General features: G+C 34.9%; 1 protein-coding gene across 1 annotated transcript; it reads right to left on the bottom strand.

Annotated features, from left to right (window-relative positions):
* Positions 1–10: 10 nt before the first annotated feature.
* Positions 11–27,559, bottom strand: MS3_00007214 (uncharacterized protein; the record flags this gene model as incomplete). Its single annotated transcript, XM_035730967.2, has 10 exons — positions 11–141; positions 2,346–2,441; positions 4,716–4,868; positions 7,091–7,195; positions 11,323–11,424; positions 15,505–15,669; positions 17,928–18,011; positions 21,994–22,067; positions 25,979–26,080; positions 27,490–27,559. 10 exons carry the CDS (start codon positions 27,557–27,559, stop codon positions 88–90), a joined length of 1,005 nt encoding a protein of 334 aa, XP_035588690.1. The 3' UTR covers positions 11–87.
* Between the last annotated feature and the right edge of the window lie 320 nt (positions 27,560–27,879).

Raw genomic sequence — 27,879 nt, 5'->3', positions numbered from 1 at the left:
AAATATATTAGGGTTTGTTATCCAGCTTATTAGAATAGTTTGTTTTCACATTATGTAATAATGAGGTATGATACGTTGCTGTATGGTTTACAAGGTCAATATTCTTCTACCATAATCCTGAAGCCAACGTTTACATTTTGCCTGAATTATAAAAAAAGAAAATTCATGAGGAAAATTAAAATGATTAGTTTAACTCAAATGATTATTTGTGAACTTATGTAGAATGTTTAAAAGACCATTAGTATGGTGGAAATGGAAGGTAACGTTGTCGACTTCTTATTGAATGGATGATTTGATTTACACTATTGTGTGATATTCTAATCCTAACTCGATTCTTTGAATTAAACATATCCATACATTACCAAATATTTTGTTATAATTCGCTAGTCTTATCCGTGAGACTATAATTTATGAACGACTTTTGAAAGGGACGCTAAAATATGACCTGGAGAATGTTCACCTACTAACGGGGCTTAAATGAGGGTTTAAAAGCCAATGTGAAGAATTAAGATTATGATTTTCGTTTGATAGTTAGAGTTAAGAATTACAACTAAAGTGTTTCATCACGAACTGACATCAGCTATAATGCCAAAGCTCTATTTAACCAAATGGATGAATGAATTTCGCGTCAAAATTCAAGACCTATTATCTTATATCTGATTGGTTCGTTCATAAATTAAAGTCTTGTCATATTAATCTTCACTAGTGATCAGCTTTAAGATGGATTTTCAAAATATCTTTTGAGAGTGAGAAAGTTATTATCGGTGCTATTGAATGAATATTCTGTAAACATAAATCTTCCATTTTACTCCGTATATTGCCTAGGCTAACCCCGTTTGTGTAACGGCAGTAATAAGAAGCTTAAAACGGTTTGTTGGATGAATTTATTTCAAGCTCACGTTTATCCAAGCAGATATTCAGAATAAGAAGCTAAGCGAAGCGGCACACACGTATGCTCATATAAAAACGGTCGGGGTCAATAAAGAAATGAACAACAAAGTCAGAATGTGACACGAAAAGAATGATTTAGATGGTGGTTGGAGGTAGTCAACAGGAAACCCTGGACCCGGGTTTCGTGCCACTTGGCACTCGTCAGCAAGGTGTACCTGTAATCTTGAGGGGACTGATGCTCCATGGCGGTGATGGTGGTAACGTCTCTGACTGTGAAGCTGGGTGACACGAGATCGAATCCGCCAGGGAGCATCAGTTCCCTCAAGATTACAGGTACACCTTGCTGACGAGTGCCAAGTAGCACGAAACCCGGGTCCAGGGTTTCCTGTTGACTACCCCCAACCACCATCTAAATCTCAATACATAATGCCCGCAGTGTCGAGTCACCTAGACTGGTGGCCACATTGCAACATGATCGATAGCATTGAATCTGCACTAATAAGGACTAGACAAGCATGACATTGATCACCACCCAGTGATCAATCAATTGTGATGAAAAGAATGAATAAATCGGTCTTTCCTGAAGCTAGGATAATCCGTGAGGGCTTGACAAATTGTTTAGAGTATCAGGTGTTTGTTTCATCAATATTTTATCTGTTTAGGGAAGCCGTGATCAGTGGAGTTCGACCGTGTATGTTGGAAGGCAGTTACTAAAAACAACGGTCGCGCAATACCATGGCTTGGCTGAAGTTAGATAATAACACCGTTGGATGTCGGTTCAGTGGTCTAGAGGTTAAGCCTTCACGTGCGAGACCAAGGATAGGGCGGCCTGCTTGAGCATCTGGGCTACCCGTTCCTGCCATCCAGATATTTCAACAAGTTATCTATTTTTGTTTGTTTTAATATATCAATATGTTTATTAATCTCATAACCTGTTCTGCTGCGTTTCTGAAAAGTGTACAACCTTTCGTTGTCAAGGTTACAAAAACCTCAATAAGAGACAATATGGTTCCTGGCAATATACAACAAAAAGAATGCACATTATTCAGATGTTAATTTACTGAAGTGCTAACATCTAACTGGCGATCACTCAATATTTATCACCAGGACCGACCAAGAAAAAAGAAACGGAAACTTGTTGAAATACTTTACGCTGAGAATTTTATATTGTACCAAAAATATAATATTGAATAAAGCTGAAAAAATATATATAATACTGATTTTGAATCTCGTGTACAGGATTGTGGATGCGCACTTCCGATGGGTCCTATACTAGAACGAGACGGCTGCCTAGTGTTCCCAGGTTTTCAATGGTGGTCTAGCAATGATCCACTCATGATCTCAATCAAAACTCATCAACATTTGACAAAAAATAACTTGAAATCAAACTATCTCTAAAACCGTTGCTATCTCTTTACGTTAATCATATGCACATAGCATAGATTTAAACTTACGATAAAGTTTGCCAAGTATCTTCTTCCAATCATACCGTAGATTTGTTTCATTTCGGTATCATTAAAAATCATATTTTGTAATTCGCCTGGTATTGGCTAGAAGCACGAGAAATGAGTATCGATCAAGTACCCAACTAAAATGTAGAACTAATAACTGATCAAAACAATGTTTATCATCTAGTTTAGTGAGTGATAAATATGCTTTAAAATGTAACCACTTAACTGCTTTAGTGAAGCAAGTGGATGGAAAAGAGGTTCGGATTCTTGCCTTCTCACCCAACGAAGATCATTAAGATGCACAATGTCTACTCGAAGGTGACCTAAGGAATTCACTTACTACTTTATCAAATGAGGGTACACTAAGGCAGTGTACCTGAAGAAGTTACCTCGTAGGTAGACCAGTGTGTAGGTGAGCGGCTGGTGCCTGACGATAGCGACAACTCGAAAGTAAACTATCAAATGGTTTGCACATTTATCGTTAGTGGTGCTAGTCAATGAAGAGAGAGAAGTAGCGATGATAAATAATACTAGAGAACTCTACCTGCTGAAGAAGGTGACTGGTATTAAATAGAGAAGTTTTAGTAGTGTTCTCTCGGAGAAGGATAAATCTGTTGTCCTTTTTCTTACATAGGTTAGATATATGAGTTGAGTACTTTAGGGGACGACTCAATTGACGTCCAACTACCCTTCCGTAACTCTTTATCTTCAATCAACCCTATTGCTAATTTGACACAGGTTTCCCAACTCGTAATGAGGTTAGAAAGGCTGTAGATAATCTAAAGCTAGGGACTGCACCAGGCTTTAATGGATTAATGCCTTTGATCATCGAGGCTGGTGGTCTAGTTTTGGCGGTTAATTTGACTAGGATACTAGGTAGAGTATTGGAACTGGGCATAATCTCATATGACTGATCCTGATAGTCCCGGTCCAAAAGAAAGTATAAATACTTTTTTGCGACAGCCACTGGTAGGTCAGTGAATAATATACTAAGAGTTTTTACGCTTATACGGTGCTCATGAACCACAAACCCGTGAAGATCAGGCTAGTTTGATTCCTGGACTTGAATGTGTAGACCAAATATCTACCACTTCCCCCCAATAACGTTTTAGGACTAGGATAATTATCGATGCGCTAACTTAGTGGTATCTCTTGACCAAAGGACGCCATTCCACTGTGTTAACCAAGATATCCTGTGCAATATTTTTCATGGAAAAAAGTACCAACAAAGTACATGAACTTTGTGGAGGCCTTTTATTCAGACACTACTGGTCGAATCAAACCTTACGGGCTATCAGCAAATCAAGTCATTGACTGTAGATCTGAGCAAACTACGTGGTTGGAGACTTTGGGTGACAGATGGATTTATTCTGTCTTCCTCTTTATTTTAAATACCAATATCCCTTCACATTTCGACTTATCTAAACCTATCTCTACGGTTTAGGCTTTCTTTTTTTTCATTGCTATTGCATTACTTTGATTTTATCATATCATGCTAATCTAGTATGGCAATTTTGGTGCACCATTGGTTTGGAATCTTGGTTTTTCAACTCCTCTCAATGGATCCTACATATCCACAAACCCGGTTGAGGCTCCGAACATTCGCTTTTCGTCCTCTCGATTCCGTAAACAACACCGGTGTCGCGAGAAGGCAGTGATTAAGATTTCCCTATCAGTGGTTGTATGCACGTGGCCACGTGAGAGCATTTCGAGTGGGAAAGCTGACTCTCCCCACTCTCGGCCGTACCAGGGCATTTGGGGGCATTTGTATTCATAATGACCTTGATCAACTTTTTGAAATAAATAATGGGACTCATGAGCTGGATGTATCTGCATGTCAGAGTTCATGTTCATTCCAGGACTACAAACCAGTACCAGTCGCTTCAAATGCCATCAAGTTATTCAGCTGACGAGTCCAATTCAGGACGAAACGTTCATCCTGGATTCCACTGTTAGCCGCCATCCTTTTTTTTATTATGCTTGTGACTTAAAGTAATATCGAGGCCATACACGGCATGCACATATGCCAATAAGAGACTGATCAATTGTAGTCTTAAACATCAATGGGACGATCCTAATAAACTATACCAAGTCGAAATATATACAAATTTCGCCTATTAAGATCGTGTTATTATTTAGATTCTTCAACTCAACTCCTTGATATGCTTTTACTATTATTATGCAAGTCGTCTAAGTTTGAAGGTACATGACAATATTCCATGATCTGAAGATTATCTATGCCCTTGACGATTCAAATCACTTATCCTTAGGTCAATATTCATGATCTTCTATAATATAAGACGATAGAATCAGATAAATTACAGAAAATTGTTAGAGTATAGAAATGTAATTAACAAATACTTATCAACTTACCAAGTCTGTAGTTCGAGTCCGTTCACTAATAATGTCAACCATAATTTTTCGATAAATATAAGTACAAATTGATCCAAGTAATTTATTATTTATTGATGTTTTATTTGATGTCATTACTGTAGTAGATAAGCCTAATTCCATACCTAGAAATAACTAAAAGGAAGAAGAATTATGATTATTCAAAAATGTAAGAATATAGTTGAACATATTTCTATATTCTCTTGTCATGTAAGTAATGGTATTCTTAATGGCAAAACTTAGAATATTGCTTATTCAATTCTTATATTTAATACAAATGAACTTTCATCTCATGTATGTTTATAGGAATAGATGATAGTATGTAAGTAGTAAATACTGTTAGATCTATCGAAGCGTCCAAGTCACCCGATCGAAGTTTCCAAAACAACGATCTGTCTACAATAGCGGTGCTTTATTGAATAATACACAAAATTTAGTTACAAACCTCAACTTGTGAGGTGTCTAGGCGTTTAAACGCGTCCTTCAAGAATGAAAATAACACAGGCTTAATGCAAGAGTAACATAAAGAATAATTATAACATACGATAGCACAAAGACAGCTGATAGCTGTGTCATAAATTTGATAACAGTTTACGAACAACCGAAACTCGAACCAAGAGCAAAACAATATGGAAACTGTTGCGTTTAAATAAATGCACAAAACTGTGGATAACCGCTACAGTGATTAAGGTACATTAATTTTAATGATAAATACAATGATAAGTACAATAAACGTTAAAGATATATGTGAACATTTCAGAATATCACAGTGCAACCAGCGTTACAACATATGTGCGAAAATTGTTGGTAATACAACTGCTTACTGAATGTAAATGAGTAGTATAAAATAATATACAAAAGAGTAGAAAGAGAATGAATAGGGACAATGTAAGACAAACTTAACAAATACAGTTTACGAAACGTCGCTGAAAATGTCACCGTTTGTAAGGTAAAAGTAACGAGAACTAGTGCTTTCAACGTGGTATGGTCCCCGGCTTTAAAACAGGAACAATAACGTGGCGGATTTTCATGTATATAGAATAAAATTCTCTTTGAACCTAGCACACAACAATGGCATCATGCACTGTCCCATCGCCCTTGGCAAATCAGGCAACCCGAAGGTTACGAGAACACCATCAGGGCATGCGAAAGGCTAGGTACCCCAAAAAACGTGCCTGTTTCGGTTTGGGCCCCCGGGCAGTATCACAGCCCTCACACATATCAAATGAGGTTTGTGTGGCGCATATGTATTTGGTGCCTCCTTGTACCAGTATCTATGTGTTAAAATAAATAAATAAGATAAAAGTGTAACATTCACCAAATATCTTCGTATTCTACATTTATTTGTTTGTTACTGGTACTTGTTAGTAGAATGTATTAGAAGTAAATAGGATTTATAGTAACATAACCTAATATTATTAATGATTCAATCACACTGAAGTCAGTTAATAGATGAAAAAGGTGATTGGCAACAGTGAAGGTTTAATAAATTTATTGACTATGTCCAATCAAGAAATGCCATCAATTATTAAACTGAGCGAAGAATTCCTAGTTATAATCTATTGAAGATGAATTTGTTTAATGATTGCAGATCAATTATTTTTAATCTGCTTTGTGATATACATTTCGCTTGAAGATGAATGACTCCACCTATATTCAGAGACTAAATTAAACTGAATGGATTTGGAACTTATTACATAATGAGTAAAAGTCAAGTACTTTAATTAATCTGACAATGCTCCTCTACATCTTGAGCTTCATGTACTTAACTTTGAGCTGGACATTTTACGTTTAACGTTCTCTGTTATTATTCTAAGAATCAGATCAAATTAATTGAACCAGTGTACAAACCTTCAGATTGGTGACTGAAAGTCTAGTTATTGCAAGATTATTGCGAGATTCGAAACCGGAACCTTCCTGTTAACTGATAACCTAACAGAAAGCCCCGAATTTACCGGTCTTTCCCTTACTGTTTTAATTTTTTTTGTCTTGTCATTTCTTGTGTTTAATTTGGATAAATGTCAACTTTTTGTATGTTCCGTTTGAGGTTTTTGCTTGTTCGATCATAAAATCTAAGTTACATTATTTGGGTAAGCTACTGAGAAATAGAAATATCACTATTATACCAGAGGATGTTATTAGTGAACAGTATGAGCTTACCGGAGTTAACGTACTATTGTATTTATACTTTACATTTATTTCATGGAAATGAAATTATTCCCCAGTATATATCTTATCTCTAGCCAATGAATTCAATGTGAATTTGGTTAGTTAAATTCAAAATATGCCGATGAATGTTTTTTACTACTTCTAAATATAATTCAATAGTATAAATCATAACTTTAAAATTTACTCACTTTTGCAATCAAAGCTCGAAGAAATACTAAACCAAATATCAGTATTTTAGTTTCATATAAAGTTATTGTACGTATCATTCCTGTTTCAGTTAAATTAATTTGAGTCTGTTCAATATGAATAAACAATGAGATGAATTCAATTTCATAATGGAAAGAAAAAGAAAGATGTCACTTACATACGCCTGTTACTCCTTGTAGAGGAGCATAGGCCGATAAATATAATGGATAATCTATTTCATAATCAAATGGGCAAATGAGATTCTAAAGCAGTTGAACTATACTAGATCATTGATTCGTTCATATAGATCGTTTTCGTCCATTAAATGCTTATTTCACTTAAGTAGTATAGAAATAGAATTGAGATATAAACATTGTTTGATTGTTAGTACTTCACCTTTATACATTGTGTTATATCAATTTAGGTAATTGATTAAACATTAGATATGTGATAATAACTTAATCGAACGTTAAAAGATAAAAGATTAAAGACTTTTCGTACAAATAGTCATCTCAGAAGAAATCTGTTATGCCTTTAAACCCAACTTGTTATCACGTGGCTTATCCACTAATCGAAATATGACTTATTCAATATTAGTACTATGCCAAATCAATAGCGTTCGACCGGTACGAGTAGCCTCGTTTCCTTATTGGCCCTTTTTCCTCCTAGTCCTGCCAGTTAAGTCCAGAATGTCAATAACAGCTTCTACTACGCAAATAATTTATTTCAAACATATTTGGTTTATATACCAGTCAAACAGGCCATATCACACCATAAATACGTAATAACATTTATACAAGAACAAGCCAAAATGTGGGCTGTGAACGTGAGAGACTGTAATCGATTAACGGAACATAACTTCAGAACAGTAAATCGTATGATAATAGTCTATAAGTCAAATTGAAGCTTATAATAAGAGGAATATAGATATACATAATCTAGTTACTGAATAGTTATATGTTATGATTTTAAGTTGGGTCAATTTTTCCCTGTGCTAATTGTTGTGTCCTTGACTGGCTAAATTGGAGAGCAGCGTACTTATCGATCGATTCAATGACACGTAAACACGTACGAACGACCTACAGTCTCGATTGGTCCCGCTTCCCTGTCTAGCCCAGTCAGTTGAGTCTAGAACACAAGTCACAGCCTTGGAGATATGAATCATTATATTTCAAACATACTTTGTTTATATACCAGTCAAGCAGACTACAACGTACCATAAAATAGAAAACAACATTCTGTACAATATTCAACAAGTGAAATAAATATCGACCAATAGGAAATGTCCATTTAAAGTCCAAGGACACCATTGGACTTAACATGATAATTATTGGTCTATTCCTCTGCATCCACAACATTATACAATAAAAATATATATATAATATTCTTCCATTTATTGTTCTCAGAAATTATCCGCAATTTAATCTTCGCTAGAATATAACACAATCAATCCTTTTCTTTGTAAGATGATTTTCGCAGTATAAATACAAGATTGAATGAATTTAGAAAGAGAATTAATAAAACTAGCTGTTAAGACTAATTGTCTATAAGTTTTATCATCAGCTTTTTACTAATCTTTTATCTTATTTTCATTAGACTTTACATATAGTAACAATCAAGTATTCAGTCAGTGTTAATCTTTTACATGATCGATAGCATTTGATCTGCACTAATAATAAGGACTTGACACACATGACATTGATCACCACCCAGTGATCAAACAATTGTGATTACATCTCAGTCCTACAATAGGTCACTCGCGGCTCGGATAGCTCAGTGGTAACGTCCCTGACTGTGAAGCTCGGTAACATGGGATTGAATCCGTCAGGGAGCACCAGTTCCCTCAAGATTACAGGTACACCTTGCTGACGAGTGCTGAGTAGCACAAAACCGGGGTTCAGGGTTTCCTATCGACTACCTCCAACCACCATCTAATCTCACAATAGTGCACGCAGTGTGGAGTCACCTAGACTAGTGGTCACATTACATCATGGTTGATAGCATTCGGTCTGCACTAATAATAAGGACTTGATACACATGACATCGGTCACAACTCAGTGATCAATCATTTGTGATAACCTTTTACAAAAATCCGTTTACCAAGTACGTATTCTCTCATTCAATTTCGAATCACTTTTCATATAAGAACTGTACATAATATTACTTTGTACAAATTAAAATTGGAGAGATATGGGTTCAAACCTATTGTCTAGTGATTGAAAACTCCAGTGCATTGGCTTAAGACCCAATCGATAAATTGATTCCCGGTTGCATATTTATTCGTTTATAGAGTCGGTATAACTTATTCGATTTATATGCTTCTAATTATAAAAGTTTCCTATTTTGAATTGAAGTCAAACAAATTGCTCTTCTGAAAGAAAAAATAAACTTAAAAATGTTCTATACTGTGAATTGATTAGAAAGATTGATAGAAAACGGTAATGAGCAGATGGATTTCCTGAAAAAAATGTTCATGAATCTATATACTAGAACCAGGTAGATTTCCAAATATTATTAAACAGATTCTTTCATTAGCTTAGTCATTTGTTCTGGATTATGTAAATAGTTTAAAAGAAAATATTACTGTCCTTCATTATAACATAGTTGTTAGATCTATCGAAGCGTCCAAGTCACCCGATTGAAATACGCGCAAAACCGAAGTTTCCGAAACAACGATTTGTCTACAATAGCTGTCCTCAACTTATGAGGTGTCTGGGGCGTTTAAACGCGTCCTTGAAGTATGAAAATAAAAAGGCTTCGATAGTACAAACGACAGCTTATAGCTGTGTCTAAATTTGATAACAGTTTACGAACAACCGAAACCCGAACCAAGAGCAAACAATATGGAAACTGTTGCGTTTAAACAAATGCACAAAACTGTGGATAACAGCTACAGCGATTAAGGTACAGTAATTTTAATGATCAATACAATGAAAAGGACAATAAACGTTAAAGATATTACAGTGCAACTTGCGTTACAACATACGTGTGAAAAATGTTGGTAATACAACTGCTTACTAAGTGTAAATAAGTAGTATAAAACAATATACAAAAGAATGGAAAGGGAGAGAGTAGGAACAATACAAACTTAACAATAGTACATATGAAATATGTGAATAAGTGGACCGTGTTATTGAACTTTAATAAGTGTAGTTGATTAGTCTCTTGTTGGTATATGCGTCCTGGATTCCACTGTTAGCCACTATCTATCTTTGCTTATAAAGCTTGTGACCTAAGGTAATATCAAGGGAGTCCTCACAGGATGCGCATATGCAACAAGAAACTGATCAAATACAGTCTTAAATAACAATCGGAAGATTCAAGTAAACTAACACCAAGTGAATTTAAAACTTCACTACATTGCACAAGCAGGTAGCCATCAAGACTCAGTAGGTAAGTAGATAATGCGATGACGTTTGAAGCGAACGGTATTGGGCTGGAGTCCCAAAGTGAACATCAACTCTGAGGTGCAGGTAGATCCAGCTGACGAGTCCTGAATAAGACGAAACACGCATCATAGATTCCACTTCTCACCACTAACCATTTTTACTTATAAACTTTTGTAGTTATTTTACAAAATATTTTTTCAATAAAACTGACTTTATTTTTGTTTCATTCACGGTATACTTCAGTAAAATTACAAAAAATACATCTACTTGAAATTCTTATGTTTAACTGTTTCACAGTCTGATTTATCCGAGTTCGTTAACATGTTACTATATTATTGTTCTAAGTGCTATTCTGTTGAGGACGTTAGATCCCCAGAACTCACTTGGAAAAGTTCCTAATTTATTCTGAAAATTTGAATTTTATGTTTTCGCGCCAAGAGACGCTTAGTTTCTCTACAGCTTATATTTCCTACTAGGAAATCCTTGTCTGTCATTGGTTGATAGATTTTTTTATTACGCTATTTTGTGGCACTCCCAAGGGCATTTCTATCATTATATAAATAAGCTTGATTTGTGTACTTAGTGACCTCGTATTTTCTGGATGCTTGTAGAATACATTCTCTACGCCTTATCAAGACTTCTGGATTTAGTTAGCAGATCTGGAGACAACAGATTAGAATAGCCTATCGTATCATTGTATCTTTGATCGTTGTTCCGTTTACCAAGTAAGATGAACCCTGTAATAACATTCAAGCATATCATATTCCAATCAAATTCAATCTCAGTTACAAATGTCAAATGTAGCTAATAAAATATTCTAATTACATAATTTATCATAAACCTACCTTTTCTATTGTGATAAAATAGTTTTTCGGATAAACTTGATCCTTTTTCAACATCATATAAATAGTTGAATTGTTATTCATTGCAAATAATGGTTTCTCAGACTAAATATGATTTTAAAAAAGAATCCATTATAATAATCCTTTATTGATTGATGGTGTAAGATAGAATAAATAGAAGATATTTCAGAATGTGCATTCATCTTAGAGCAACTATCATATAATCAGATTCGATTATAGTTAATCCTCGATTAAACACTTTCTTTAACCTAATTAGATGAGATTACAATTTATGGATGACTTTTGTGTGACGTATAGCAAAAGGCTCTGCATCATTAGGCCTCAACATATACAAAGGGAAAACCAAGGTCCTCAAATGCAACATGGCGAACAGCAATCCAATCAATCTTGATCGCGAAACTTTGGAAGATGTAGAGTCCTTCACATATCTAGGAAGCATCGTCGATGGACAAGGAGGTTCAGATGCAGACGTAAAGGCGAGGATCGGCAAAGCAAGGGTCGCATTCCTACAATTGAAGAACATATGCAACTCAAAACAACTATCTGTCAACCAATATCAAAGTCACAATCTTCAATACGAACGTCAAGGCAGTTCTACTGTACGGAGCTGAAACCTCGAGAACTTCAACAACCACCATCAAGAAGGTACAAGCACTTATAAACAGATGTCTATGTAAGATACTCAACATCCATTGGCCGGATACCATCAGCAACAGCCTACTGTGGGAGAGAACAAACCAACTTCCAGCTGAAGAGGAAATTCGGAAAAGACGATGGAAATGGATAGGATATACATAACGCAAATCATCAAACCACATCATGAGTCAAGACATCACTTGGAATCCTGAAGGGAATCGGAAAAGCGGAAGGTCAAAGAACACATTGCTTTGGGAAATAGAAGCAGTTATGAAAAGGATGAATAACAACTGGAAAGAGCTGGGAAGGATTGCCCAGGACAGGGTTGGATGGAGAATGCTTGTTGTTGGCCTATGCTCCTTCACGAGGAGTAACAGGCGTAAGTAAGTAAGTTTGAGTGACGTTAAAAAGACCATAAGAATGTCCACCTACATACTACAGCTAAATGAGGGTTATAAACCAATATGATATATAAGAATTAATATTTGCAGCTGATAATTTAGGGTTAGGAATTTAGATTTAGGGTTTTCATCATGAGCTAACATCAACTATAATACCAAAACTTTAATTTAGCCAAATGGATGAATTAATTTTATTCAGAAATTCAAAACCTGTTATCGTAAATCTGATTGATTCGTCCATAAATTATAGTCTCGCACTTACTGAACAGACAGCGCAATTTGAATAGTAACAATTCGTCTATTTCTCTGTATTATTATGATCACTATCTTGTTTGTATTAGCTGGTACACTTGTTCACATGTTGTGGTGTGTGCTACTTATATTAACATAAGTAGTAGATGATGTTAGTCGTGAATAGAAGGTCTGACAGCAGAGAGACAAGAGGATCGAACAGTAAAGAATGAAAACAGGATGCAATTGGTATGGGAATGCAAGAACAATGAAGTCTGAGTCATTTTGAGACAATTGGTGGATATTTTGCAAATTAAGCATTTACTTTATCATTGTTAGATTCTATCAATAAGTCCTGTAACTTTGTGCTAAATACATTCGATTGTCCCCACCGGTGTTCTGTTCACTACAATGTGACAGTCTACTCACACATATCTCTCTCTAGCTTAAATGTTGATAGCTCAAATATCACTGGATGACTCCTCCTCTCCCCTTTGAATATATAGGTTCGAATCCTACTAATTGCTTTCGCCTTGATTCGATTTGACTACAAAATTCACCTCTGTATTTAATCGTGATCACGCACATTCACTTCTCCGCTTCAAATTCACTCGAAGTGCTTGTAGCTAATAAACTGTAGTGGCCGCTTGATAATGCCTTCTGATTTCAAACATCATTGGAGATCTGTATAATGACAGATATCAAGGTGATTGATTAACGAAGCTAAGTCACTACAACTTAATCTTGACTAGAAGATTCTTTTATCAATCAATTAAGGGTTAAATTCAGGATGTTAGTGAATATTCATTGAGAAATTGCTTTTTAAATTAGCATAAGAAGACTCTTTTCTGTTTACGCGATGAGATTGCTACCCTGTCATGGAATCGATAGTAACTACAGAAGGTCCCCAGGCTGAAATTTTACTATTTTGTAATCCCTTATGTTTCATGTTAAATTCATTTTCCTACCGAAATCTGACTATATCATACTCTATTTGTTTTCACTAATGATCAGAACAATTCCATTTTAGTATCTAAATGTTATTATATCGTCTCATTATTTCCATTCATTTTAAAGTTTTGTTCATATTCACTCCTGTTATATATTTATGTCCGGCTTTTTCTCACATGATTTATTCACCGATCAAAATACAACTTATACAATCTTAGCACTGTGCTAAACCAATGATGTTTGATCGGTATGAGCAGCCTAGCGTCCTTATTGGTTCTATGTTCGCCTAGCCCGTTCACTTGAGTTCAGAACACCAAATACCAGCTTCTACTATGAGAATCGAGTCGAATCGAATCATTTATGTCAGACATACTGGGTTTATATATATCAATCAAACAGACCGCAACGCACCATAAAATAGGAAATAACATTTGTACACAAATAAGCCCAAAAAGTGGCTGTGAACGTGGGAGGCAGTAGTCAATAAACTGAACATAACTTAAGACCAATAAATCGTATAATAATAGTCTATAGGTGAAAATAAAGCTTATAACAAGGAGAATACAGATATACATTATCTAGCTACTGAATATTTATACCATAAGAATATATATATATAACAATAGTCCATTAATAAGTCTCAGACGTTACTCGTAATTCAATCTTCGCTTGGATATAACAAATCCTTGTCTATAATTAGTTGTTTTTACTTCATTTAATCAAACTCATAGTCACAATTCATGTAGCTAATGTTATTGAACTAGAGAAGAGCTGATTTCCATTCTTTATTTCATAAGTGTTGTAGCAAAGTATTTACTCTAGCTGTTAAAGTACGTCATTCTCTCTGCGTTGCTAGGCAAGTTTATCAATGCGTAGTTCCGAAAGAAGCTAGTATATATATATATCACTAAAATCTAAATGATATTTGTATTTCAAACCCTTCATATATAATATCTCAATAGCTTTTAATTACTATAATGTGATGAACTTTCATGAACTGTCAGAGGGAATTCAATGCATTCAATTCAACATACTGTTTAGTGCAAAGTATAACACCTGATGAACTCCGCCTGGAGTCCCTCCGGGGGCTACTGCCGGTCCCAAGCCCGGATAAAGGAGGAGGGTTGAGCATGGGGTTAGCGTCCCTATCCCGTAGAAAACTAACTCGCTAACAATACGCTAACCAGAAAAAATTATTCAAACCAAACCTTAAATAACACCTAATGACCACTTATAATTTTCAATATTTTGTTGGTTTTATTTGCGATATCAGGTAAACTTTTAGTTCTGCAAAACCACACATATAATTTATTATATTTTTAGATTTCGATTGTGGACATGAACTGATTGATTTTAGACCACCACTGAGAACTTGAAATTCTCAGAATTGCTCATCCATGATTACGCTCACGGGATCTCAATCAAAAACTGAATAACCTCTAAAACCTTATACTGTCAATTATCATGTGATCACTAGTGACTATCTTCGTGAAGGAATTCTCGGAGTTCTAGTGAGGAGCCGTGAACAGTGTACCTAATCCGTGTCGAGTACAGATAGGTATCTACCTCAGTACAATGGAAGATAGTCTCGCAATTTTGTGGATTGGTTGATGTTAGACATTGATACCGTTGGATGCCGGCTGGCTTAGTGTTCTAAAGATTAAGCGTTCACTTACGAGACTGAAGGCGCTGAGTTCGAATCCAGTGAGTAGGATCATTGACGCGTGTTGCTAAGGAGTTCCACAATAGAATGAAACGACCGTTCAATGCTTCTAGGTTTTCAATGATGGTCTAACATCAATCGGTTCATAATCTCAATCAAAAGTAGATTTCCTAACGTTTCGTAACTCAGTTTATGCTACTTCTTCAGAGGATAAGTAGTCAAATTCAAATTTACATTACACTTATATTCATTTATATGAAATCAAACTATGAAAGTAATTACCAATTTTTCAGTTAATTCAATTAATATACTGTCAAGCATATCTTGTAATTCTATTTTCAATGTTTTTTGTTGTTTATTATCCAAATTATTATTCAATAATAAATAAAATTGATAAGCTGTATTCATATTCATTGAATTCAATTTTCTTCCAAGATCTTTATTTATCTTGTAGAGAAAAACAAACAGATGAAATGTAAGAAACAATTAGTCAGTTCATCTTAGCTTCAAGTCATTCCCCCCAGCTAATATTAATCTATGGTGAAAAAAAAGTCACTTCTGAATTCATGGATCTACACGTCAGTCAGTTAGTCAGCTACAATACAGAATCAGGCACATATATGCAACGGTCCAAGTTGCCACACTTCATTAAAACAACAAGATGAACACTGGATATGATACATTAAGAGAGAATTAGTTTGTAGAAAGAAAGATATGAAGCGATTTTAATCTCGTAGTTTAAGGGAGGATAGAGAGTATATACACCTACGCCATTGTGATCGATTCTGAGTCATGTTACCCAGAGTCTCCAACCATTGGTTGAGATAGTGACGCGGACTAGAAGACTAGAAGTTAGTGACTTCCAGGACTGATGTCACGTTTTGGTTTGGCTGCTCCTAACTTTCTTCCAACCATCATCAACACTAGTCACCATTGCGCGTCGTAGTAATTGGTGTTCAGGAATACGTAACGCGTAACCCAACTATCTCAGTCGATGAAGATTTACAAGCTCATCAACTGAATTACCATCGTTCCCTAATACATTGTGTCTAACCTCACTATTACTTACCCGGTGATTTCAGAAGATGCGAACTATATTTCTAAGGCATCTGTGGTCAAATACTTATAGCTTACAAGTATCTCCTATTATAAATAGACACATTTCGCAGCTGTAAATTGGAACAGAACAAACTGCTTCGCAGTATACTCGTCTCCTAATTGAGAGACGGATATCTGGCCTTTGAAACTAACACTTATCAGTTTCGATTGAGTTTTTCATAGACCTAATCTATGAATATTCAACATAACTCTTAATGAATGTACGTTTTGGTCGTTTATTTATTATTTTGTTGGAATCAAATCTAGACCGATAGATCTCCTAACATGTTATACATCGACAAATGTTTTTACGTCTGGAAAAGATTGATAAGATCATTATGAAAAGTAATCGACAAGACATGTTCATTCACTTGGTCTTATTTGGCTAGTCACTTTCCATCATTGCTTACAAAATGCTTGTGAATTAAGGCAATATCAAGGCATACGCACAGTATGCACATATGCCAATAACAGACTGATCAATTGCAGTCTTAAACCTCAATAGGAAGATACAAGACATCGTTATTGTTTTGTAATGTATGGAATTTATGAGATGAATGTAAGTAAGAGATAAGTTACTGAATAGAGCTTTTCAGCATGAATTTCGATATTCAAGAATTGGATTCTTTGAGGTAAATCGTCTAACTTCAGGTTTAATTGTCATTCTCATCATACACTACCGCTTCTTTCTTCAAGTAGAACTGAGTTTTATTTGCATAGACTGATAGAAAGAAATGATCATTCAACATTTCCTAGTTTACAGGCATTTTCCAGTTGATATGATTTCATAATAGTTGAAAATATTATAAAACAATAATATTGTTTGAAAGATAATAATAAGTGGTGTTAGCTATCAGTCAGTCAGCAGCAACGTAGAACTTCGTACGTACGTACATCACTTCAGGTTGCCATACTACATTAGCATAGAGATACAATTGTCGGTTCAAATCCCATAGTAGTTGACGTAGTAATACTGTAAGCAGTAGTCGGGAAGATTAGGGTTTGAAGATGCTATTCAAGGAGTATAAACCAGTGAAATAAATTTGGAAAGAGAAAAAAAGAAGGGAGATGAAGAATTCAGAAGATTAGAATTTAAGAGAACACAAAGAATGAATGCACCTGCGCCATTGCAAACGATTTTGAGCCATGTCATTTAAGGTCTCTAACCATCGGTTGCAATCATCTCGCAGATCCCAGCCAGGTAGTTTACATCTACCAACATGACTCAGTTCACTTGTCAGTGAATTCATGGATTTGTTAGCTATAAAACTCCTTGAAATTATCTAGCAAGTGAACAATTGCTTGACAGATTAAACTTCTGACATCTCAAAAGTATACTACATCAATGACATAATACACAGGATAAAATCTTATACTTTTGGATCTTTTCCTAGATAGAATATAGTCGGTTCACGTAATCATGCGCATGTTATGAACTTCGACTAATTTGCAATAAAGTAGTATCGTCACTTATAAGTTAATATCGTTTTTCTTATCTAGTTAAGAGGTTCCAAGTTTATTACAATTACTATCTACTACTACTCTGTATTGTTATGCTGGTAAGCATGAATTTAAGCATGAATTCGAATAATCTTTCTTAAACTTACATCTTTTAAATTATCAGCTAGATAATCCACTGAATAACGAAGCATTAATGTAAAACTTTGTCTACTTGATAATCTAAAAGGAAGCTATAAAAAAAATGATAACAGTAATTTAAGAGATGAGATCAGCGAAATCAAGAATTTACTAAATTCTAAATACATATTTAACAAGTTTAATGGTTGAGATCATGAGTCAATCGAAGTTAGTCAACGATGAAAAACCTGGGAAGGAGTCCCACATTAGGTCGAAACGGTTATCCAGTGATTCCAGGTTTTCCATGGTAGTCTAGCTTTAATTGACTGATGAACTCAACAATTATAAGTACTATTACATCCACAAAAACCTCCTCTGATATATTTAACAGTTTAATTACTCAAAATTATACTGAATAACTTTGGCTAGATGATAAGTCAAACAAATAGTGTTCGATAATTACATCTAGAACTGAAAGCAACTGTCAACCAATACCAAGGTCAGGATTTTCAATACAAATGTCAAGAAAGTTCTACTGTATGGAGCAGAAACCTGGAGAACTACGAAAGCCATCATCCAGAAAATACAGGTGTTTACTAACAGTTGTCTACGCAAAATACTTCAGATCCATTGGCCGGACACTATTAGCAACAACGTACTGTGGGAGAGAACAAACCAGATCCCAGCGGAGGAAGAAATCAGGAAGAAGCGCTGGAATTGGATAGAACACACATTGGGGAACTCACCCAACTGCGTCATAAGACAAGCCCTCACATGGAATCCTCATGGCCAAAGGAAAAGAAGAAGACCAAAAAACACATTACGCTGGGAAGTGGAGACAGACATGAGAAAAATGAACAAAAATTGAATGGAACTAGAAAAGAAAGCCTAGGACAGAGTGGGTTGGAGAATGCTGGTCGGTGGCCTATGCTCCATCAGGAGTAACAGTCGTAAGTAAGTAAGTAATTACTATTTTCATCCCTGTCTTGTTGAAAGTTGTGTTAATTGTATCGAAACCTCTAGTGCAATAGCTTGGGGTATTGCTAAATTCAAATCAAAACTAATGAATTTTCTGGAGATCGGTCTAAACAACTGCTAGTTACCAATATAAAATACATTATGACTGTTACCGAATGAAACGGTATTTTAGATGGCGAAAAATGGAATTTATTACAACTAATCAAAAGTTCAATGAATATCTGTAAATAAGAAGTATTGTTAAAAGAATTAGGCAATTCCAACTAGGGTAAAAGAAATCTTGTAGAAATACTCAAGAATAATACAACAAATAGTAGGAAGTAAGTTTAAGGCCTGCTTGAATATCTGGACTAACTGTTCCTGCCGTCTTATTTGTTTTAAGCGTTCACGCGCGAGACCGAAATCTCTGGGTTCGGAACCCTGCGAGCAGGATCATGGATGTGAACTGCTGAAGAGTCCCACAATAGTACGAAATAGCAGTTCAGTGTTTCCAAGTTTTCAATGATGGTCTAATATCAATCGATTTCATGATTTCAATAATCGAGGAAGAAATGAAAGTCATACTTATAAACAAACTTAGCATATTGTATAGCCGTTTTTCAAAGTTTTAAAACCCATAATCATTCATATTTGTTAAATTTGAACAGCATAGAATATACTGGTTCATATCCGATCAACTTATAAATTTCATTATTGAACTATTATGAAACCGAAGGTGTCCAAACCCAGCTCAAAATTAATGGCTTGAATACACTTGCTCATTCATTATTATGAAATATCTGTATTTTGTAATGGAAACTAAATTATTTTTATTGTTTTACTACTACTTCTAACAAGCCTATAGCAACTAATCTACAACCAATTTCGTTTATAGTTAATGTTGGTTAAACCGTTTTGATTCATTAACTTAACAGACAATGTTATTTGGATAGCAACAATTTGCATATTTCTTTGTACCGTTATGATCACTCCGCTTGGAGTCCCTCCGGGGGCTAATGCCGGTCACAAGCCCGGATAAAGGAAGAGGGTTGAGTATGGGGTTAGCGACCCCATCCCGTAGAAAACTAACTCTCTAAAAATACCCTAACTAGAAAAAATTATTCAAACCTAAGTAATGATTACTAGAGAGACTAGAGAGAAAGACTCTAGCTAAAATGTTGATTGCTTAAATATCACTCAATGATTCATCATCCTCCTCCCCATGTATGTATATAGTCAAATCCTATTATTACCTTTTACTTTGCCTTACTGCGCCCTTATGCAATTTGATTATAAATTTACCTATGTAATTGCTCACATATACTTATTCACCACTCCGCTTCAAATTTGCTTGGTCCACTTATAGCTTTGTGATCTGCGCTATGCTTCAACAAAGCGAATTACATGATTTAAGTATGACAATTATAAAGTTACAGAGAAGTTTATTATTTCCTTATTTGTTGTTAAGTAACATTGAAAGAATAAAATGCATTCAAATACAAATGGTGGATTGAATTCGGGTAGGGAATAAAACAGCTAACATCAATAGTACTGATCAATTGAGAATTTATTGAAGTTTGAATTATAGATGGTAACTTGTTGTCATTTGTCGTTTGAATGCTTATTGTCTTGGCTCTTTTAATGCTACTTTTTTGTATCTGGTCGTCGCTGATTGTTATGTCGGAAACGCTTATCACTTATACTCGAAACGAGGGACCTCTACAATTCCCACGACACAAAAGTAAGAACACAAAGACTGGTATAAGAGATGATTTATTAACCCCAAAACACAACGACGACGACGAAGACTCTAGTAGAGAATACACCCATTTACATATTGATTGTACACCCATTTTGATTCATAATTAGGGTCAAATCACATGTATGAAAAATACTTACAGTTATAACAAATCACAGACTGAGCATATTTCATGTCAATGGAATACAAGAAAGGAAAACAAATACTACATTGAGTAATCATTACATTGAATCAAAACGGAAGTACAATTGAACAAAACTCATAATGAGTAAATCAATCGAATTTTGACTTTTCTTTCTATTATATCATAACTGATTGATTTTATTAGGTCATCCTAGTTGTCAAGCCTGAAGATCGTCAGTATGTACTTCTACATAGTCAAGTACTATTGTCAAAACATCCGTTTAATTCTTAATTGTTTACAATAATTTCTCAATTAACATAAGAGTTTATCCTGGTATGGGACTCCTCAGCAATGCGCATCCACGATCCCGCACCACTCGGGGCTCAAACTCAGGACCTACTGGCTCCGCGCGCGAGCACTTAACCACTAGACCACTGGGCCGGCATCCAACGGTGTTAATGTCTAACTTCAACCAATCCACGAAGTTGCGCCACCGTACACCATTGTCTTCAGTGAGTTGTTATCTCACAACAGACCTGGTTGAACTCCACTGGTAACGGCTTCTCACTAGAACTCCAGGAGTTTTTCCTGAAGTCAGTCACTAGTGAGCAGTTGATTATTATCAGAATGGGATTTGTGGAGAGTTTTAGAAATTTCACAGGTTGAAATCATGACTCGATTGAAGCTAGACCACCATTGAAAACCTGGAAGCACTGGACGGCCGTTTCTTCCTGGTATGGGACTCCTCAGCAATGCCGGCTCAGTGGTCTAGTGGTTAAGTGCTCGCGCGCGAAGCCAGTAGGTCCTGGGCTCGAGCCCCGAGTGGTGCGGGATCGTGGATGCGCATTGCTGAGGAGTCCCATACCAGGACGAAACGGCCGTCCAGTGCTTCCAGGTTTTCAATGGTGGTCTAGCTTCAACTGACTCATGATTTCAACCTGTGAAATTTCTAAAACTCTCCACAAAAACCCATTCTGATAATAAGAGTTTATGATGAAAATGAATAATGGTCAGCAACAATTTTCGCAAACCCCTTATCTTAAAACGACATTGATGAATGATCACTGTTATACTTCATTAACCTATAATAAGGTTTCGAACCTACCTACTGATAAACATTAGATCCCTTTTAAAATGACAGATCTACTTTATGAATAAATGAAAGGGCTATCCATTGATTACCCCATTGATTCTTAAAAACAAAATGATTAGTTATGCATTACAAAAAAGGGAATTGAAAAACTGTGACATTTACCTGAATCATTGATTGTTTTATAATCACTGCAAATAGATGAATATAACCAAAAATACGTAATTTACTTGCATTTTCTATGAATACATATTTTGATTGGTTAATAAAGATAAATAATAATAGTGGATACCATTATTTTGTAATCCATGGAAACTATTCAATGACCGATTACGTTTACCAGCTATAAAATAAAATTAGAATTACCGTACAAAAGTAGTATTATGAAGTAAAAACTTTAAATATATATATTTATATACATGTGGTGTGTACTACTTACATTGATATAAGTAGTATATGACGCAAGTTAATAACGTAATGTCTGGCAGCAGAAGATGGGGGTAGATCAAGAAAAGAAGAGCGGGAACACAATGCAATTTGTAAGAAAACGCATGAACAATAAAATGTGAGATAATGGATTGATGTTTGCAACGGCAACAGTCTGGTTTGATATGATGGATTGATATTTTGCAAATTAACGATTTGCTATTTGGTTTTTCTATTTTATCGAGTAACTCTGTAATTTGTGTTCTAGATACATTCGATTGTCTCCACCCTTGTTCTGTTCACTACAACATATGTGGTGGAAAAGTTATTTCTCAACGAACTAATCAGATTTAAGATGAGAGGTTCCAGTAGAATAGCATGAATTCATTTCTATTCCGTAGGTACTCATTAGCTACTTGCGACCTGTGATATTTAAGAAAATCATAATTACATAATAGGTTTAGATTACTTCCATGAGAAGGTTTGTTTGGAAGTTATATTGAAGATACATTCGTATATTATAGCAAGGGTGTCAATAAATTAATAGACCGAATATTGTAAATATATACCTAATGTGAAGGAATACTCTACAGCATTAATTGTGACAAGGGAAAGCCCACTAGGTCCAATTATGGGGTATCTTAAAAATACGGTACTTAAACAGGCAATTAGTGAAACAACGGAATATTCCATATATGTGAACGACACATTTATTATCTGTAACAATAAACAGCATACAATCCGCCTGCTAAAACGTTTCAATAACGCTCATACTAACATAGAATTTACTATGGAACACCAACAGAATGACATGTTTCACTTTATTGATGTTGCTATAAAACGTAGAAGAGACGGGACAGTCCAACGTTCGCTTTATCGATAAAGTACTTTGAATGACTTTTACTTGAATGTCAATAGTTTTTGTCCACTCAGTTACAAGAAGGCATTGGTTAAAACCCAATTTTACAGTGTAGAAAAGATATGTACCACCGGCAAACTGGAAGAAGAATTAATGAACGTAGAAAAATGCCTACAAGACAACTTTTATCTACAAATATAAAAAGTCGAAAGAAAACAAGACGGAATTAACTACGTATAGTGTTTCGAATTATTTGAATTATAATACGGACTAAGAATCCCCGAAATAACGCAATTGAATCAAGAAGTACTAGATGAGCACGAATGAATGTATTGTATTTAGAATTCGAAATCGAGCAATCAACAAGTACAAAGGTATCATTAGTTCATTCAAACACCACACTACGGTCAATAAAAAGTCAGTGTATATAAATTTTAACTTTAAAGGTGATAACTTTGCACAAATAATCAACAGGAGACTGAAGACTGCTCTAGCCGGAACTTATCCGGCTGCTAAACTTTTAATTTTCTATAAAACAACATGTTCAATAAACCAATCAAAGATCGACAAGCAACGCTTTCAGGTTACCGCCAACTGTATTTATAAATTTACGTGTACCTACCAAAGCAGCTACATTTGCCGAACAGAAAGGAGAGCGTATCTTAGATTCTTTGAACATGTTCCAAAAAGTCTTAGAACAAGGGAAAAAAAGACTCTAAACAGTGCAATCACCAAACATCTCCTTGATACAGGACATCAAGTAGATACCTTACAATCCTTTAGGGTGATTCGTAGGCAGCCAAACTCCAGTCATCTGGAGTTTGCTGAAGCTATTGCCATCAGGCGTGAAAAACCTGATTTATGTGTTCAAAAGGAGACGGTTGTCAATCTTTCCTTGCCTTAGTGACAAATATTTTCTTCACTGCACCTTAAATTTTTTTCTTTTTTTTCCTTTTGTATTTATTGCATCACTGATTTCATTTTTTTCAACTATCAAATTAATAATTTTTTATCAGAATGTGTTTTGTGGAGATTTTTAGAAATTTTCACAGATTGAACTCATGAGTCAGTTGAAGCTAGACCACCATTGAAAACCTGGAAGCACTGGACGGCCGTTTCGTCCTGGTATGGGACTCCTCAGCAGTGCGCATCCACGATCCCGCTCAGTGGTCTAATGGTTAAGTGCTCGCGCGCGGAGCCAGTAGGTCATGGGTTCGAGCCCCGCGTGGTGCGGGATCGTGGATGCGCACTGCTGAGGAGTCCCATACCAGGACGAAACGGCCGTCCAGTGCTTCCAGGCTTTCAATGGTGGTCTAGCTTCAACTGACTCATGAGTTCAATCTGTGATAATAATTTTCTAACTGAACTCTACTCACTATATTCCTGCCAACATTTATTCATTACGTATTCACTTGTTTCTAGCTGTTTGAACTGTTGTCACAATCAATGTTGTAAAATGTTCTTTCATCACATAAGGTATATATTTACAATATTTAGTCTATTAATTTCATTTACACCTTTCCGGACTTCCAACGAAACCGTCTCATGTAAGTAATTGAAATCCATTATGTAAGGATGATTTCGTTAAATATCACAGGTTGTAAGCAGCTGATGAGAACCTACGAAATCGAAATGAATTCATGTTATTCTGCTAGAATCTTTTAGTTATTGCTCTTTTCAAAATGATAAAGCGAACTATGTGTATGAGATTTAAGATAGTAGGTTATGAATTCTAGTGTGAAATTCATCCTTTCATCTAGCTAAATACCATTTCGGCATTAGAACTGATGTCAGTTCGTAATGAAAACCACTAAATCTTATTTATAAGCCTAACTTTTAACTATAAACATTAATTACTCACACTAATTTATAATCCTCAGTTAACCCTGATGTAAAAAATTAGGTGAATATTTTCAAGGTCATATTAACGTTATCCAAAGATCGTCTAAAAGTTACAAACACAAGACAGTAATGTACTACAGAATAAGATTATCATGGTATTTAAATGAACTAATAGTAAACAGACGTTAATCGAATGTTTATTTTATTCAGAGATTGTATGTATAATATAGTCTTCATGAATAATGACCAATTAGTTAGTTAGTTAGTTAGTTAGTTAGTTAGTTAGTTAGTTAGTTAGTTAGTTAGTTAGTTAGTTAGTTAGTTAGTTAGTTAGTTAGTTAGTTAGTTAGTTAGTTAGTTAGTTAGTTAGTTAGTTAGTTAGTTAGTTAGTTAGTTAGTTAGTTAGTTAGTTAGTTAGTTAGTTAGTTAGTTAGTTAGTTAGTTAGTTAGTTAGTTAGTTAGTTAGTTAGTTAGTTAGTTAGTTAGTTAGTTAGTTAGTTAGTTAGTTAGTTAGTTAGTTAGTTAGTTAGTTAGTTAGTTAGTTAGTTAGTTAGTTAGTTAGTTAGTTAGTTAGTTAGTTAGTTAGTTAGTTAGTTAGTTAGTTAGTTAGTTAGTTAGTTAGTTAGTTAGTTAGTTAGTTAGTTAGTTAGTTAGTTAGTTAGTTAGTTAGTTAGTTAGTTAGTTAGTTAGTTAGTTAGTTAGTTAGTTAGTTAGTTAGTTAGTTAGTTAGTTAGTTAGTTAGTTAGTTAGTTAGTTAGTTAGTTAGTTAGTTAGTTAGTTAGTTAGTTAGTTAGTTAGTTAGTTAGTTAGTTAGTTAGTTAGTTAGTTAGTTAGTTAGTTAGTTAGTTAGTTAGTTAGTTAGTTAGTTAGTTAGTTAGTTAGTTAGTTAGTTAGTTAGTTAGTTAGTTAGTTAGATAGATAGATAGATAGATAGATAGATAGATAGATAGATACGCAATTCATCTACATATGTAATGATTATATAACATTACTCAAATCGAGATTAAAAATCAAATTTCTTACCCTTTCCATTCTCTAAAGCTAATACTTTCTTTTCACGTTCGACATCTGATTTCATAATATCTCCATATGGAAGATAATGTGTTATATATTGTGCTCGTTCTTCTAGATCACAAAAGAAATATAATATAGAAGTAAAATCTATCACCGGCTATCATGCGACTGCGTCTTCTGGTGTTGCTCCACCGCCATGTGGATTAGACCTTTAGATCGAAGGCTCTGGTTGTGGCCCCCCTAGGATAAACACTTGTTTCAGTTTGGATACTCTAGCAGTATCTAAGCCCCTATACAAATCGAATGATTTATGTGGCGCACATCTGTTTGTTGTCTTCTTATATGTTTGAATAAATAAATAAATAATAATCGTTTGTTTGATAAAAGTTACCAGTACAACTGAATTGCAGTAGATTTCTAGTCATTGATTATCAAGTCAAAATCTTGATCTTTGGCTGGCTTAATTACTACAAATGCTTTCTTTATTTGTCTACGAGGATTTTCAAAAACATCAGTAAAAATTCAGATTTACTTTACCCTCTATATCACTAACAGTACAACTCACGAACTTGGTAATACACTTGTTTTATATGACTGGTGGATTGTAGAAATTCACGCTCCTTAAGAATTCGAATGAAGCAACTGAAGGGTGATTGAGACTCTTTATAAGAGGTTCATATGTTAATTTGAGAAGAATCTCTCAAACTCTAGTGAACTTCTAACCGATGAGGTCCATTGTTTTTTTTCTAGAAGTGAAACAAATCTCACAGATAGCAATACCAAATCAAAATAAAACCAGTTGTCTCTGGCACTTCCTGACACACACCAGTTGTCTAGCTGAAGTCAGTTAGTGATGTTTGATATTTTTAAACTAAATAACTGGTATAAACTTTCTTTTCTTATAGCAGTAGCTACATAGAAAGGTAACCCAAAAGCACTACAAAATAATTGTTCCATGAATTAATAAATGGGGTTTATGAAGAGTTTTTGGATTTCATATTTAACATCACGGAGTGATATTAGTTAAACAATTATTGATAATCAGGAAACATTAGGCAGCTGTTTCATCCTGATATGTTACTCTTCGGTATTGTTCATAAGGTTCAGGAAATCTCCTCTACAATAATTAATCTTATGCTTCCAAGGGTAATCCCGGAGTTCTAGTGAAAAGCCGGTGATCGGCGAATTTCAACCATATCGTGTATGAGGTAGTTATTCACCTAGTAAATTGGAATATAGTTGCATAATATTGCAAATTCATTAAACTTAACCAATGTAAACCTTTGGATGCTCGTTCAGTGATCTGAAGATTGAGCGTTTGCGGGTTTGATCCGAAGTAACGAGGTCGTCTATAAACACTCTTGAAGGGAACTAACTTTCCAATGTTTCCTACTTTCCAACTTTTCTCTAACCAAGATCAGTCCAGAATGTTAACTACATTTAACATCAAATTAACATTAAATTACTATGCTCACAAAAACGGTTAACTATAATGATGCTTAAATCAATAATTTACTAACCTTTAGTCAATGTATTTAATAATGCAGACTGATATAATAAATTTTGTTGTTGAAATTGTTGAATCATCATGATTTTCATGAAACTTTCCATATCGTTTTTTCTATCTATTTCAAGTATTAAATACCAATAAGAACTAATAGTGAAAATACTATTTATGGAATACTACTACCACTACTACTACTACTATCATTTCTACCACCACTACTACCACTACTACTATTACTACCACCACCACCGCTACTACTACTACTACCACCACAGCTGCTACTACTATTACTACTACTTCCACCACCACCATCGCTACTACTACTACTACCAGCACCACCACTACTACTACTACTACCACTACAAATAATAATAATAATAATAATAATGTAGTGGACGAGAAC

Source organism: Schistosoma haematobium, chromosome 4 (assembly GCF_000699445.3).
Source record: "Schistosoma haematobium chromosome 4, whole genome shotgun sequence".
Classification (NCBI taxonomy): Eukaryota; Metazoa; Platyhelminthes; class Trematoda; order Strigeidida; family Schistosomatidae; genus Schistosoma; species Schistosoma haematobium.
The sequence above is the reverse complement of the archived record's forward strand: the minus strand, read 5'-3'. Positions and strand labels throughout refer to the sequence as shown.